This window comes from Cryptomeria japonica, chromosome 6 (assembly GCF_030272615.1).
Source record: "Cryptomeria japonica chromosome 6, Sugi_1.0, whole genome shotgun sequence".
NCBI classification, from domain to species: Eukaryota; Viridiplantae; Streptophyta; class Pinopsida; order Cupressales; family Cupressaceae; genus Cryptomeria; species Cryptomeria japonica.
The window spans coordinates 298,524,418-298,537,347 of NC_081410.1; the positions used below are offsets into that span (position 1 = coordinate 298,524,418).

General features: G+C 38.4%; 1 protein-coding gene across 3 annotated transcripts in view; it reads left to right on the forward strand.

The window, feature by feature from the left end:
* The first annotated feature begins 1,095 nt into the window (after nt 1-1,095).
* The window catches only part of LOC131031589 (uncharacterized), a 134,479-nt gene continuing 122,644 nt past the window's right edge, over nt 1,096-12,930 (forward strand). The window contains exon 1 of one of the 3 annotated variants that reach the window (XM_057962740.2): nt 1,096-1,982. In XM_057962740.2, coding sequence (XP_057818723.1) covers nt 1,234-1,982 — 749 coding nt within the window. In that variant the 5' untranslated portion in view covers nt 1,096-1,233. The remainder of the gene's footprint in view (nt 1,983-12,930) is intronic. The other 2 variants (XM_057962739.2, XM_059207346.1) reach the window with 2 other exon arrangements.

Genomic DNA, 12,930 nt, shown 5'->3' on the forward strand with positions numbered 1-12,930 from the left:
CGATAAAATAAAATGATAAATAATGAAAGGGTTTCGAACAATTATGAACAATAATCAATTTTTTTTGCATTCATTGTAATGATTTTGACATTATAAACAGAAAGACACCATTTAATAACGCACCCATAAAATGAAATGATAAATAATGACGGGGTTTCGAAGAAAATGAAGAGATAATCAATTGTTTTGCCATTCTCTGAATGATTTCAGCATTATAAACATAGAAACACCGTTTAACAACAAAACCATAAAATGAAATAAAAAATAATGAAGGGGTTTCGAAGAAAACGAAGAGATATTCGATTGTTTTGCCATTCTCTATGAGGATTTCGACATAATTAAACTGTAACAGAGCATTGAAATGGAACTCTAAACCGCATACAAAGAAATCATCATTAAACAAAGCATAATGCAACTGCAAAGGAGCAAAACCATCACTGGACATCCAATATGCAAGGAGGAAGAGTGCGACCGTTACCTGGGAGCACAGAAGAGCCGACGAAATGGTTGCAAAGGAGGCCAAAAAATGGTTGCAAAGGAGAAATGGAGGAGAAATGACAACGAATGTAGAAAATGTCCCAAAAAATCTTCATTTCCCTAAGTTTTTAGGGCAACATAGATGGTGGTAGTTCGTGCCACATGGGCCCATAATGCATACGCGGGAAGGCGGTTATGGGTGGTCAACAATTTTTCCGACCACCCATTTTAAACATTATAATATTAAATATATTTTTAATAATATGCATAACATAAACTATTTAGGTTAATTTATTTTTATAAAAAGGTGAAAAACATATTAGTTTTTAGGTATTTTATAAATGGATATTGGCCTTTCGTGTGACGTTATTGACGCAAAAGAGGTCAAGTATCGAGCGACACTTTGAAATGACCACTTTTTGATCTTTTGATGCATAACAACCCGTATAAATCGGATCGTTACAATCCAGAAGCAAAATCAATAGATTTAAGCGGTTAACAATTTCAAAATCCAATGTATTGTTTAGAATATATGAATGCACGAAGTTAGCTAGAGTGGTGCTTTTTCCCCTACAAGACTGGTGAATGTGAATTTAAATTATCTTACATGTATTCATGATAAACTTGGAAATTACAGTAATCTACATAATCTTTTTGATGATGAAGAACTAAAGGCCACCCCATTTGGATGGCGAAGGACTCCTTCAACACCTTCACTGCTATATATTTTTGAATTTCCAGGGCGGGCAGAGAGGAATGGCTGCAACTGCAACTGCAACTCCAACTCCAATTCCAATTGGGTTTACAAAAGCCAAAGGCCAGAGGCAGAGTGTGGTGAGCAGAAATCTCCGGTGTGTAAAAGCGGAAAAACAGGGACTGCCGCCAGGGATCCTAGTGGGCGCGGTTCGAAGCGCATGGAGCACTGGATGGAAGTTGATGATGAAACAGCTCGCTCCCTCTGATCGCAGGGGCGAATACACTCGCCCCGACAGTGCCTTCCGTGGCTGCCCGGAAGAAGGGGACGTAGTCCAACATTCATCACCCAGATACCACTTGTATGCTGCGCTCGAATGTCCTTGGGCTCACCGCGCCCTCATTGTCAGGGCGCTCAAAGGCCTTCACCATGCCCTCCCTCTTTCCGTTGCCTCGCCCGGCATCAATGGCCTCTGGGAGTTTCGAGGTACAAATGATAATGACAATGACAACGATGTCGTAGGGAAATTACGCCCTACGGCTGACAAGCTTCACGGACGCAACACGCTGCGAGATGTGTACCGGCAGCGGAAGGGCGGGTATAAGGGTCGCGCCACCGTTCCTATGCTCTGGGATACTCTCACCAACGACGTTGTTAATAACGAAAGCGCAGACATCATCCAAATATTGAATTCCAATTTTAACACAGTTGCCACCAATCCTCAATTGGACCTCTCACCACCTTCGCTCGCCGACCCAATACGCGAATGGAATAACATCATCTTCCCCAACATCAATAATGGAGTTTACAGGTCTCTCTCTCTTTTTCTCTAGCAAAATGCCGGTTAAAAATCCCCAATTTGTACTTCAATTCAAAAGATATAAGATTTATTGCTTATGACACTAAAGGTCAAAACAGCTCATATGCGAAGCATTGTTCATATATACACGGGCTTGAAAATATTTAAAAAATTTCATATGGCCACAAACCTGAAATTCACTGCAATGGAGTTGATTTGAAATTAGTAATGAAGGATTTCGAGGCCCTAAAACATCTTCCCTTGTTTGCTTCTTATTTTCCTCTTAACTTGCCCCTTACCGGAAACTACACAGAACAGAACATGCCACAACTCAGCCTGAAGTGCGCAATATATTTTTCAAACGACATTGAACACAGCATCCCCTACCACACCTTGGAACTCTTTGTCGTGACTTATCGCTTCAAATTTTTCATTTTTAATATTTTAGATTTCACAGCAGACATAATCTTACCATTTTTCACTTAAAAGAATTTAGCTCTTTTGAATCAGACATAATATGATGTATCCAGATACCATTATTTAATGTTCTTAATCCTGATGTTAGAGTCTCCTTACAGAGCTTTCTGGGGGAAGTTATTAGGTCGAATGATTTTTCACTTCTCTTGTAAAGTTATCTTTTCACATTATACATGTGGGTAAGGAAATGGTACTGTTTTTCTAACAACCAAATAAATACATTCAATTTTAGTACAAAACTGAAGGCAACTTTTAACGAACCTTAACACTAACGTACATTTATATTTGATATCATAACAGTTCTTAACTCCACTCACCAATTGCTAAGGTAGAGAACATTCTTTTTTTGAGATTCCCTTTTTTCAGGTCTCTAGGGTCAAATCGAAATTTGTGAGGTACTTTAAAAGATCATATCAACAAGGTTACTCCTAGTGTCTTTGCTTAGTAGCAAACATTTTTCTATCAACAAGTTTATTGGCTTCTTAGCACTGGGCGAATCATCTTCAAAATCAACCTTGGGTATAGGTTTACCCGCTAAAAGTCTTCTATCTTTGGAAAAATGTTTGCCCATGTAGCATTGATTCTTGAGCTTAACACAATTTTTTTGCTACCCTGAAATATCCCCTGCTTATATTGGACTAAAATGCAAGGAATATTGTCAAACGATTGGTTGACAACCTGCTGTTCTAGTTTTCTGTCTGTATAATCTGCATGTTATGCAGTTTGGACAGCTAGTATTACTTGCGTGTTATGCAGTTCTCACTCGGCATGACTGATGAAAAACTTCAGATTTCTTTAAGAATGTTAACCTATAATGTTCCTTGCTATTGTAGGTGTAAATGGTGAAGTTAAACTTCAAGGAAGATTGTCAAACATCTTTCATACATACTGAAATCCATCATGTACTAATTGCAATTGATGTAGAGAATGTATAAGCAACAAATCTTGAAGAATATACCTCAAATGTACTTCAGTGGACTTTTTAACAAACATTTGCCATATATGCTTCAGATTAAGCAAAATATTCAATACTGCTGTCTAATTGGTTGACAACTTGCTGTTCTAGTTTTCTGTCTGTATAATCTGCATGTTATGCAGTTTGGACAGCTAGTATTACTTGCGTGTTATGCAGTTTTCACTCGGCATATGACTGATGAAAAACTTCAGATTTCTTTAAGAATGTTAACCTATAATGTTCCTTGCTAATGTAGGTGTAAACGGTGAAGTTAAACTTCAAGGAAGATTGTCAAACATCTTTCATACATACTAAAATCCATCATGTACTAATTGCAATTGATGTAGAGAATGTATAAGCAACAAATCATGAAGAATATACCTCAAATGTACTTCAAATTGGAAATGGGCATTTTAACAAACATTTGCCATATATGTTTCAGAATAAGCAAAATATTCAATACTGCTGTCTCATAAGTTCTGATTACAAATTCAGACTTAACAAATGCCACCATAGCATTTATTACTCAACCCAAATAGATATAGGAGGTATTCTAATGGCTGCCCCTGATTTTCTGAAGACTAGGTACTCAGAAAAAATGATATTTCATAGGCAAACAACGATTAAGAACCTGATTTGCTGTTGGCGAACTGAAGAGACACCTCCAACGATGATGGCAGAATTTATTTAGGATTTTTGGAGGACTCTAAGATGAAAATTGCCCTCCTTGGAGTTTGATGCCTTGTCCTTGTAGTTGTAGCTGTAAAAATGAAATGATCCCAGCAGTCTTCAGCTCCTAATTTGTTATTGGAATGATAGTCCCGATCACACAATGTCAATGCACTGATGCCCACATAATTTTTGAACCTCCAGCAAGAAGTAATGGATAAAAATCAGATGATCAATAGGTCTGATCGACCCTCATGGTAGACCTGAAAAATAACCTTAGAAGTGCCTTCAATCTCCACAAAATGTTTCAAGGAAATCGCCTAAGGTGACTGTTGAAGAGGCAAGCAATACCAAATGAAGAGTGAGCTGCCTTTAGCTAAATCGTGGCCTTCTCCTAGCCGCCCCTGTTCTGAATTCTTCAGACAATAATAATAAATGATTAACAGCTTCCACGCCCCCTCTCAAGCATCAAAACCATTGTTGACTCATCATATACGAAGCGCTCCAATTTGGGGGCAAAGTCAATACATCAAAGGGGTATTGTGAGCAAAACCGTGGCACCAATGCAATCTGATATAAACCTGAGAAATTACTGAGATAAGGACTCAGTGAACGGTAGTACAAATCAGCTCCAAATAGTAGAATTGTTGAAGATATTTGATGCCGAACAATATCTCCAATATGAATCCAAGTAAAATTGGCCCTTGGTCACCAATGTAGCACAAATGAGATGACTGAAGCATCACCTCCTCAATGCAACCCCTTGAGAGATCTTTCACTCCCTTAGTTATGCTATCAATGGGAGTTTTCGTTCCCAAAGACAATATTCTGCAGAAACCTTCGTTTCCACTAACTCCACAAAGCAAATATCAATTCCTGGCTGATTAGAAGCTGAGCTAAACCTCCTTTTATACTTTTTTAATCCATCATCCAAAAGCTTCTAGAAATAATATTAATTTAATATTATTTCACTTAAGTGACTTTATGATATACTATTAAATTAAGTCACTTTATTAAATTAATTAAATATAAAGTCATCTTTTAATTTTTAATTTATTTGATAACTTTATAAATAATTAACTTAGTACTATTAATTAATTAAGCTATCCATTAAATAACAATAATTTGGACAACTTAACTAATTAAATTAAATAATTATTCTTACTCCAAAAATGGGGACATTACATCCCCTTATAAATATCATTCCATTCTCTGTATTACTCTTCATTTTGGCAATCTCTCTCCTCAAAGCTCAATCTCTCTTTTCAAAGCTCTACATTTTGGCATCCTCTCTCTCCTTTGACATCTATGGAAAAGGAATACTCAGATCCTTGCTCTGAGATTTTCTCTCCCCCTATCTGATGCTAACCATGCATTGTTACATTCTACACTTCATCACAAGACTACCAATTCTATTTGCTGTAGGGAGTCAACACTCCCCTTGAACTTGTATTTCCTCTTAATTTAAGAGAGAAATAACACTCCCATCTTTTGCTTGAAATATTCAAATATTCCTTTCGAAGGGATTTTTTGAAAATATCTGCAATCTCTTCTTTTGTCTCTAAATACTCCATCTTCACTTCTTTGTCTGCAACCTCTCTCAAGAAATGATACTTTACTGAATATGCTTTTTCTTTGAGTGCATCATCGGATTCTTTGGAATATTTATAGCACTTGTATTGTCACAAAGAATAGGAATGGGCTCATCATGCTCAAATTTTCATATTGTGCTCAATTTTGTGTCCTTTAGGTTTTGTTTCATCCAAAGCACCCGAGTGCTATAGGAAACTGCTGCAACATACTCTACTTCCGCTATAGAAAGGGATACTGAATCCTATTTCTTGCTCAACTAACTCACAAGTATTTGCTTTTCTAATTTCACATCCACTAGCATTGAATGAAAGACTAACCTTTGTCACACATTTGACTTACACTCAAAAGATTATATTTCAAAACTTCCACATATAGGACATCATATGTCTTGGTTTTTCGACCATCAAGACTCAAAGTACCTTTTTTAGAAATCTCTGTCACTGAATTGTTACTGAGTGTTACTGCTCCACCATCAAACTTTTTCAAGATCATGAACTTGCATTTATCTTCAGTTATGTGACTAGAACATTTGGTATCAATGATTCACATGTTCTTTCCACTCTATACATGAAGTGTGGTCTATGCAACCATAGAACTTTCTGACCTCTATTCCTTTTGTTTCCTTTTCCACTCTTTTTCAGTATCATTCTTGTGATTTGTTGAATTGTTCTCCTTTATATCCGTCTTAGGAGGATTCACAAAACCACTTCTTCAGTGTCTCGCAATCATAGAAATGGGACTCGGACTCGGCGAGGCCGACTCGACTCGGTAAATGAAACCTGGCTCAGACTCGACAAAGTGAAAAACTGAAGAAATTTAGAGATTTTAAAGATTTAAAACTTGTTTCTTGCATCCTTTATTAAATACACCTTAAAGACACAATAACATCATCAAATAGAAGCTAATTTGATTACATACACAAGTATACATCAATCACATAAGCATAAATGCAAATTGTAGCTGAAGGAAATAACAAACATAGATATATAAACATTGTCAAATGTATACAATATTACAAAACTAATGGAATGAAAAATATATGTCACATATGATCAAATGAGATGCAAACTCTTCCTTTCCAACTCTTGATGCACCAAATGACAGTATATGTTGCTATATGGAGCCTAATCAAACTCGGAGGTGAAAATTTCCCTACTTTTATTAGCGTAGTTTCCCCCCTAATTTTACGACGGGGGTGTTGGAACCTTAAATTCTGGCAAATTTAGGGTCCCATGAGTAGAATGATTCTGTGAACACTTCTAAAATACATCCACAAATCCTGATTGAATAAATTTGCAGCCCATCAAGCACCTCAAATATTATGGTCTATATGCCTTCTGCACCTTTGATTCAGTTCCTATGAAATCCGCTGAGTAGCTCATAAACTTATGTATTCAAGAAAGAAATCATATCCTGCAAAGAAAATGAAAGTTGACTTATCGGCATAAGTTACCCCGATAAGATTGCCTGAAGAGAAAAGGGGTGCATGTTGATCGGTACAACTTATACCCGATGGCGGTTTCCCAGGGTGCAAACAACAGGAAAGGGCTCGATGAGTTACACCGATGAGGATGGTCCAGCTGGGCTGAAGGAAGGAAATTCGAGCGGATTATGTTACCCTGAGGAACACAAAACAATGAGCAAGAGAAAAGAGAAGTCTGCAGGATTCAAGCATAAGGTGTTATTCCACATTGGTTGTGGGGAGAGAATATTTTGTATTTAAGTGCAAAGCCACACACAACGATAGTGTCGAAAGATAAATAGCTTTTGGTGTGAAGGAAGCTTGGCGATCCAATGGACCCCACGTGTGCGCACACATCCCGAGGAAACCAAAGTTTTACAGACTGGCAAGGATGAGAGCTAAAGGTCGAGCGAGTTGGGCAGATCGGACGATGATTGCGGATAATCCAACGGCGGTTGCTATGGCGCAAGGAGAAACAACTTGCCAGATACCATCGCGACCTGGCGACAAGGGGGGGGGGCAGGTCCAGTGGTAGATCTAGGTGGCGAACAGGTGGATTTGGGAGTCAAGCACAAGGTGACACGTGGCAGGGCATCGAAGAAACATGAGAGATTTCCATCGATAACTTGTTATCGATCGAACATAAGAGATCGAAGGAAGGTTTTCTTCTTTCACCGAAAGGGGGAATTTCATCGATACTGATACAAGGGCCGGATAGTGAAACTGTTTCAATGGAATTCTAACATCGATAAAACAATGGAGAGACTTGACGAGGAAAGGATTTCATCGAAAGCAAGATTTCGATGAAATATTACATCGACGTGGACACCTGAAGTAAAGGATTTTTAATGGAACTAGTGCCTATTATTTATTTAGGGCAATTGATCTAGCCGTGCACTGATGCTAGTGGGTCAACGGATGAAAGGTCAATGGGTGCTGCTGGGTGGACTCAATAAAGAGGGATCTCGATCAGATGCAACTACTACTGAATCTCAGTCAATTGGATCCGTATGTGAGCGAGGCTATGGCTTTCGAAATGGAAGGTGCGCTTATCAAGGGCTCCTCCCAGGCATACCGCCCCCTACCCCATCAGACCCATACCACCCCTACCTACTTTCTCTACCGACCTACCCCCCACCCCTGCCTACTTTCTCTATCGACCTACCCCATCAGACCCATACCATTTCGGCAAAGATGAAGATATCGATGAGACCGAGAGATACGCCGGCGATGATGTCAGTTTCACCGAAGTAAAGAATGACTATCGATGGAATATTATGTTTCGGGGAAACATAAATTGAGTCATTCCGATGCTCGAAGAGATGACCGGACAAGGGAAGCAAGGTGCGGACCACGAAGAAAGACTTATCGGGGTAACGTGCATCATCGGAGAAACATTTTTCGGAGTTGTGCCGATGCCCGATGGGCAGAATGCCACAGAGGGATAAAAGGTGGATGTACCAGAATAAGTTGTTTCGATGGACATAAAGGCAAAAGTAAAACCCAACCAACGGAGGATTCATCGGGATGACTTGGTCCATCGGAAGAGAGACGAATATGTTGTGCCGATGCCCGATGGAATGATTGGGGAGACCTACGCCGATAAAGTAAAAAGGACTTCAGATTGAAATATTCAAAGGAACGAAACCTAAAGGCGCTGCACTAATGATAAACATGTTGGGATTAATTAAATGCCTCCAGTGGTTAATAAAATATAATCAAACGTCCCAAAGGATGTACCTCTTTGGGAAGGCATCTTTTGGTCTCATATATATATAAGAACTTTTGTAAGAAGAGGAGATGGGAATAAGATTTTCAGAATAATAACTTTTGAGACATTTTGTACTTACAGAAACTCGTATCAATATAATCAGTTGCATTTCTCTCTATAGTGTTACAGATTAATGCTTTCCTGTAGGCAGTTCTTTTGTGGTATTATCTCAGAGAGATAAGGTTACTTTAAAATCTTCATAGTGAAGTTTATTTCCTTGTTGTTATCAGTTTGAATAAAGAAGTGCTTTTGAAATATAATTGTTCCTTGCATTTCTTCCTTGAATGGTCTCCTGGGATAGGGGTTAAACTCATTTAGGCAAACTATTGCAAAAGTTGATTAAAATAGATCTATTGGAGGAAGGATAATTGACAGATTCATCCGGAGGGTGGGTTTAAACATTGTCCCATAAGAGTTACACATTAAGTCCTGGTGGAAATTCAGACTCTGTAGCCCAACAAGAGGTAAGGCACTGATCATTTGAGAGCGACAACCTTTTCAGATCAATTACACTTTTACTTTCAAGCATAGAATAGTTTCCATTAGGATATAAGGTAGGAATAGGAGTAACATAGACATTTAGATTTATAGAATAGATAACAAAGACTGAATAGCTTAAAGACTGAATAGCTTCCATTAAACGACAATCTTGAACTCATCTGCTATATCTCTATCCCAGAACCCAATGCCATTCTGAGGTAGGAGTCAAGCTTGAGTGAAATCACACAATCTGCTATAAACAACACTAAGTGAACAACTAGTGAATAGGTACACCCGCGTAGGTCTTGCAGAGCTTAAAGTGAGAGAGTTAATAACTCTATAGTTGACCAAGTCAGTTGGGGAATTTAAAGATAGAATTTGGCATATTCTTAGAATCCTCCAATCTGCTGATTTGAGATCCAACAGATTGGCGACTCTGCTAGGGAAAGCATTCATTTAAGAAAGACTCTGTTGTGGGAAAGAACTCATATACAAAATACAATTTCCTTTCAAGAAGAAAGGTGGCGACTCTGAAATAAGAAATTTTATGTATGGAAGGAGGTCAGTAACACAAGGCCATCCAATAGTACAATTAAACTTTGATCAGAAAAGAAATAAGAAGAATCCAAAGAAAGAATTAATATACAATCCAATGGAACACAGGAATGACTTCATGAATGAAAAGTATAATCAGTATTACTCTGAAAATCATTCACATCCAACTCTGAATAAACAGAACCACACAGTTCCTACATACCCAAGAAATGAGGACTTGGCAGTGTTGATGTGTATTTTGTACACAACCAAACACAGAATAAAATACCCAAAGGTATCCTACCCTCTCTTGAATAAAGTCTCCGAATGCTGAAGATGTCGCGAAAAGGATCAATCGGGATGACTTCAAGGTTCTTTGTTGTAGGATCTCTACGTGTGGATAAGCACCAGTGGTCGTTGTATATGCTGTTTCTTCAAGGGGCCTTACGTACTTTCAGAGAAAGCTTGTTCGTGTTACTCTCTTTTCGACTGCAGGAACAGGATTTTCCTAACACTAACAGATTTTCAAAAATGTCAAAAGGATAAGTGTTTCAAGGAAGGGATGCTAATCTAATCCTAAGAATGACTCAATGAAGGCTAGATTTGGTAAGATTCTACCAATTTCAGTATTGCCAAAAAATTACAACTCTACTGGAATTGATGCGATCTTCTAAGGTGATTCAGTAACTTTCAAATCATCAAGGATATAGATACTATCATAGGGATACATATCAATACTTCCAAAAATGATTGAATTTTTAAGCAATCTCAATATTTCCAGTTGACCACACAAGGCGTCCTTACAATCAGTAAGAAGCTAGTGGTTTGGAACGTGAATCTCACCAAAGATCAAGCACAACACTTAGTCCTTCAAACTTAAACTTAAATACTACTTCAACTGAGAGTGATTCAAGAAAATAAACAATCATGAAGATAGCCACAAGTATTGCAATAAAACACCATAACTTCAATATTTTATTGATCTCAAAGCCAAATGGACAACAATTGTTCAAAATTCTTTCTTCACTACTCAAGCTTGCTACACAATTACTTTCTTCTCTCCAAGCTCTCTCTCCTTTTTTTTCTAACTTCTAACTATCAAAATGAAAATGAGTGAGGGTATATATAGCATCCTCAAATACAATGAATGGCCCAGATCGAAAGAAGATCAACGACTGAGATTTTGACACCTAAACCCTAATTAGGGTTTGTTACAAAAAGGTCCCCATTTAGATAAACATCATTAAATGCATAGCCAATAATTAACTGGCACAAATATCGAGGAAACATAGACCAATAGGAATTAAGCTGCCACATCATCCTATAACAACTTTTCATCTAGAATTTTGTTCCCTTTCCTATGCTCTTTCTTAGCATATTCAATGATCTGGACACAATTCCCTCAATCTCAGCAATGGGAATCTCAGGAAGATTCTTCATTCGTTCTTCCAAGTGAAGGACTTGATCAAAAGCAGTGAGAAGAGTTGTCTCCCATCCAGGTTCAAGCTCTTTGGTCTTCTCAATCAGGAACATAGTAGTGTACATCTGATCTCGTTGCTTATCTGTGATGACGTTCTCTTCTTTGCAAAAGATGACCTTGACTCTCTCCTCCAACTCTTGGATGTCCACATCTGTCTCAATCTCGATCCGCCTGCCAAGAATGGTACACAACACCTCAAACACCTTATCTTGAATTGGATGAATGATACCTTCAACTTGACTGCATCTGGTGTTGATGTCTTCAAAAAGGACCTCTTTCATCTGGAGCAGAGCTGACCACTGGAGGAGGTTGTGGGTTCCTCCATCCATTATCTTTTCTTGTGCCAGAATCCGTCTTGGTGTTTGTCTTATCACTTGTAGGACAGGAATGATAACATCTCTAGTGTGAGTGAATGTAGCTACAGTTATCATTAGATTATGGATAATCTCAAGGACTTGGATAGCTCGATGAACTGTCTTAATCATTCTTGTTGCAAATTCAACAGCTACCGTGTGGGATTTATCAATCCAAGAGCTCATAAGTTGAACCAAGCTCTTGACTCTTTCTACCTCACCCACTAATTCAAGAGGGAGTGCTTGTAAAGGGGATACTGCTGGATCCTGACGTCTTAAAGGCTGATTGAGATGACTAAAATAGCTTCTCCAAGCACTGACCTCCTTCTCAAGCTTCTTATTCTTTTCCATTTCTTCTTTAAGTTAGTCTTTAAGTGCTTCAAATGAATCGGTTGCTTCTTCCATTGCTTGTTCGGAGGTAAGTGGACCAAGCTTAAATGTTTCTAAGTCATACTCATCTGCAAGAATCTCACCCTCATATTTGTCCACTACTGGTGTAGCTGCTTGCAATTTCCTGGATCCTGTCTCATCTCTAATTACCTTGGACATCTTTGTGGCCTTCTTCTTTTCTATTACCTCTTGAGAATTTCCTATAAGGCTTTCTAAATCAAATACATCTTCTTCCTCTTCAACCACAACTACCCTTGTCAGTCTCTCTTTTAACCAATTCGGAATGGCGGATCTTGTTTCCCTTACTTGTATTTCTTTAAGCAGTGGTCTATCCTCTCGGAAAGGAGATGTCGCTTCATCATCATTCTTCTCTTAATGTACCTCATTAGCATCAACTTGGGGAGATTGACTCGACGACTGCTGAGGTGTCTGTCCCTTTTCTTGCTTGTCATTTTGTACCATGGATTCCATAGATTCATCAATTTCATATACCATCTTCTCCTGATCTTCTCCTTGACTTGCCTTCTTTTCATGTCGAGAAGATGTGCTTGGTGGGTGATCAGGATTGGTTTTCTGTTTCTTCTTGGAGGGTTCCCTTTTCTCAGGTCTTTCTTTCCTCTTTGAGCCTTTGGAATGAGAAGTATTCTCACTCACACTTGCTTCTCCTTCTTCTGGTCTTGCCTCCAAAGTAAATGTCATTGATACATTCTGCTCCTTCAACTTTAGATGCTGTACATCCACCAATCTGCGAGTGCAGGATAAAACGGGGGCCATCAAGGCTCTCAAGTTTAAAACC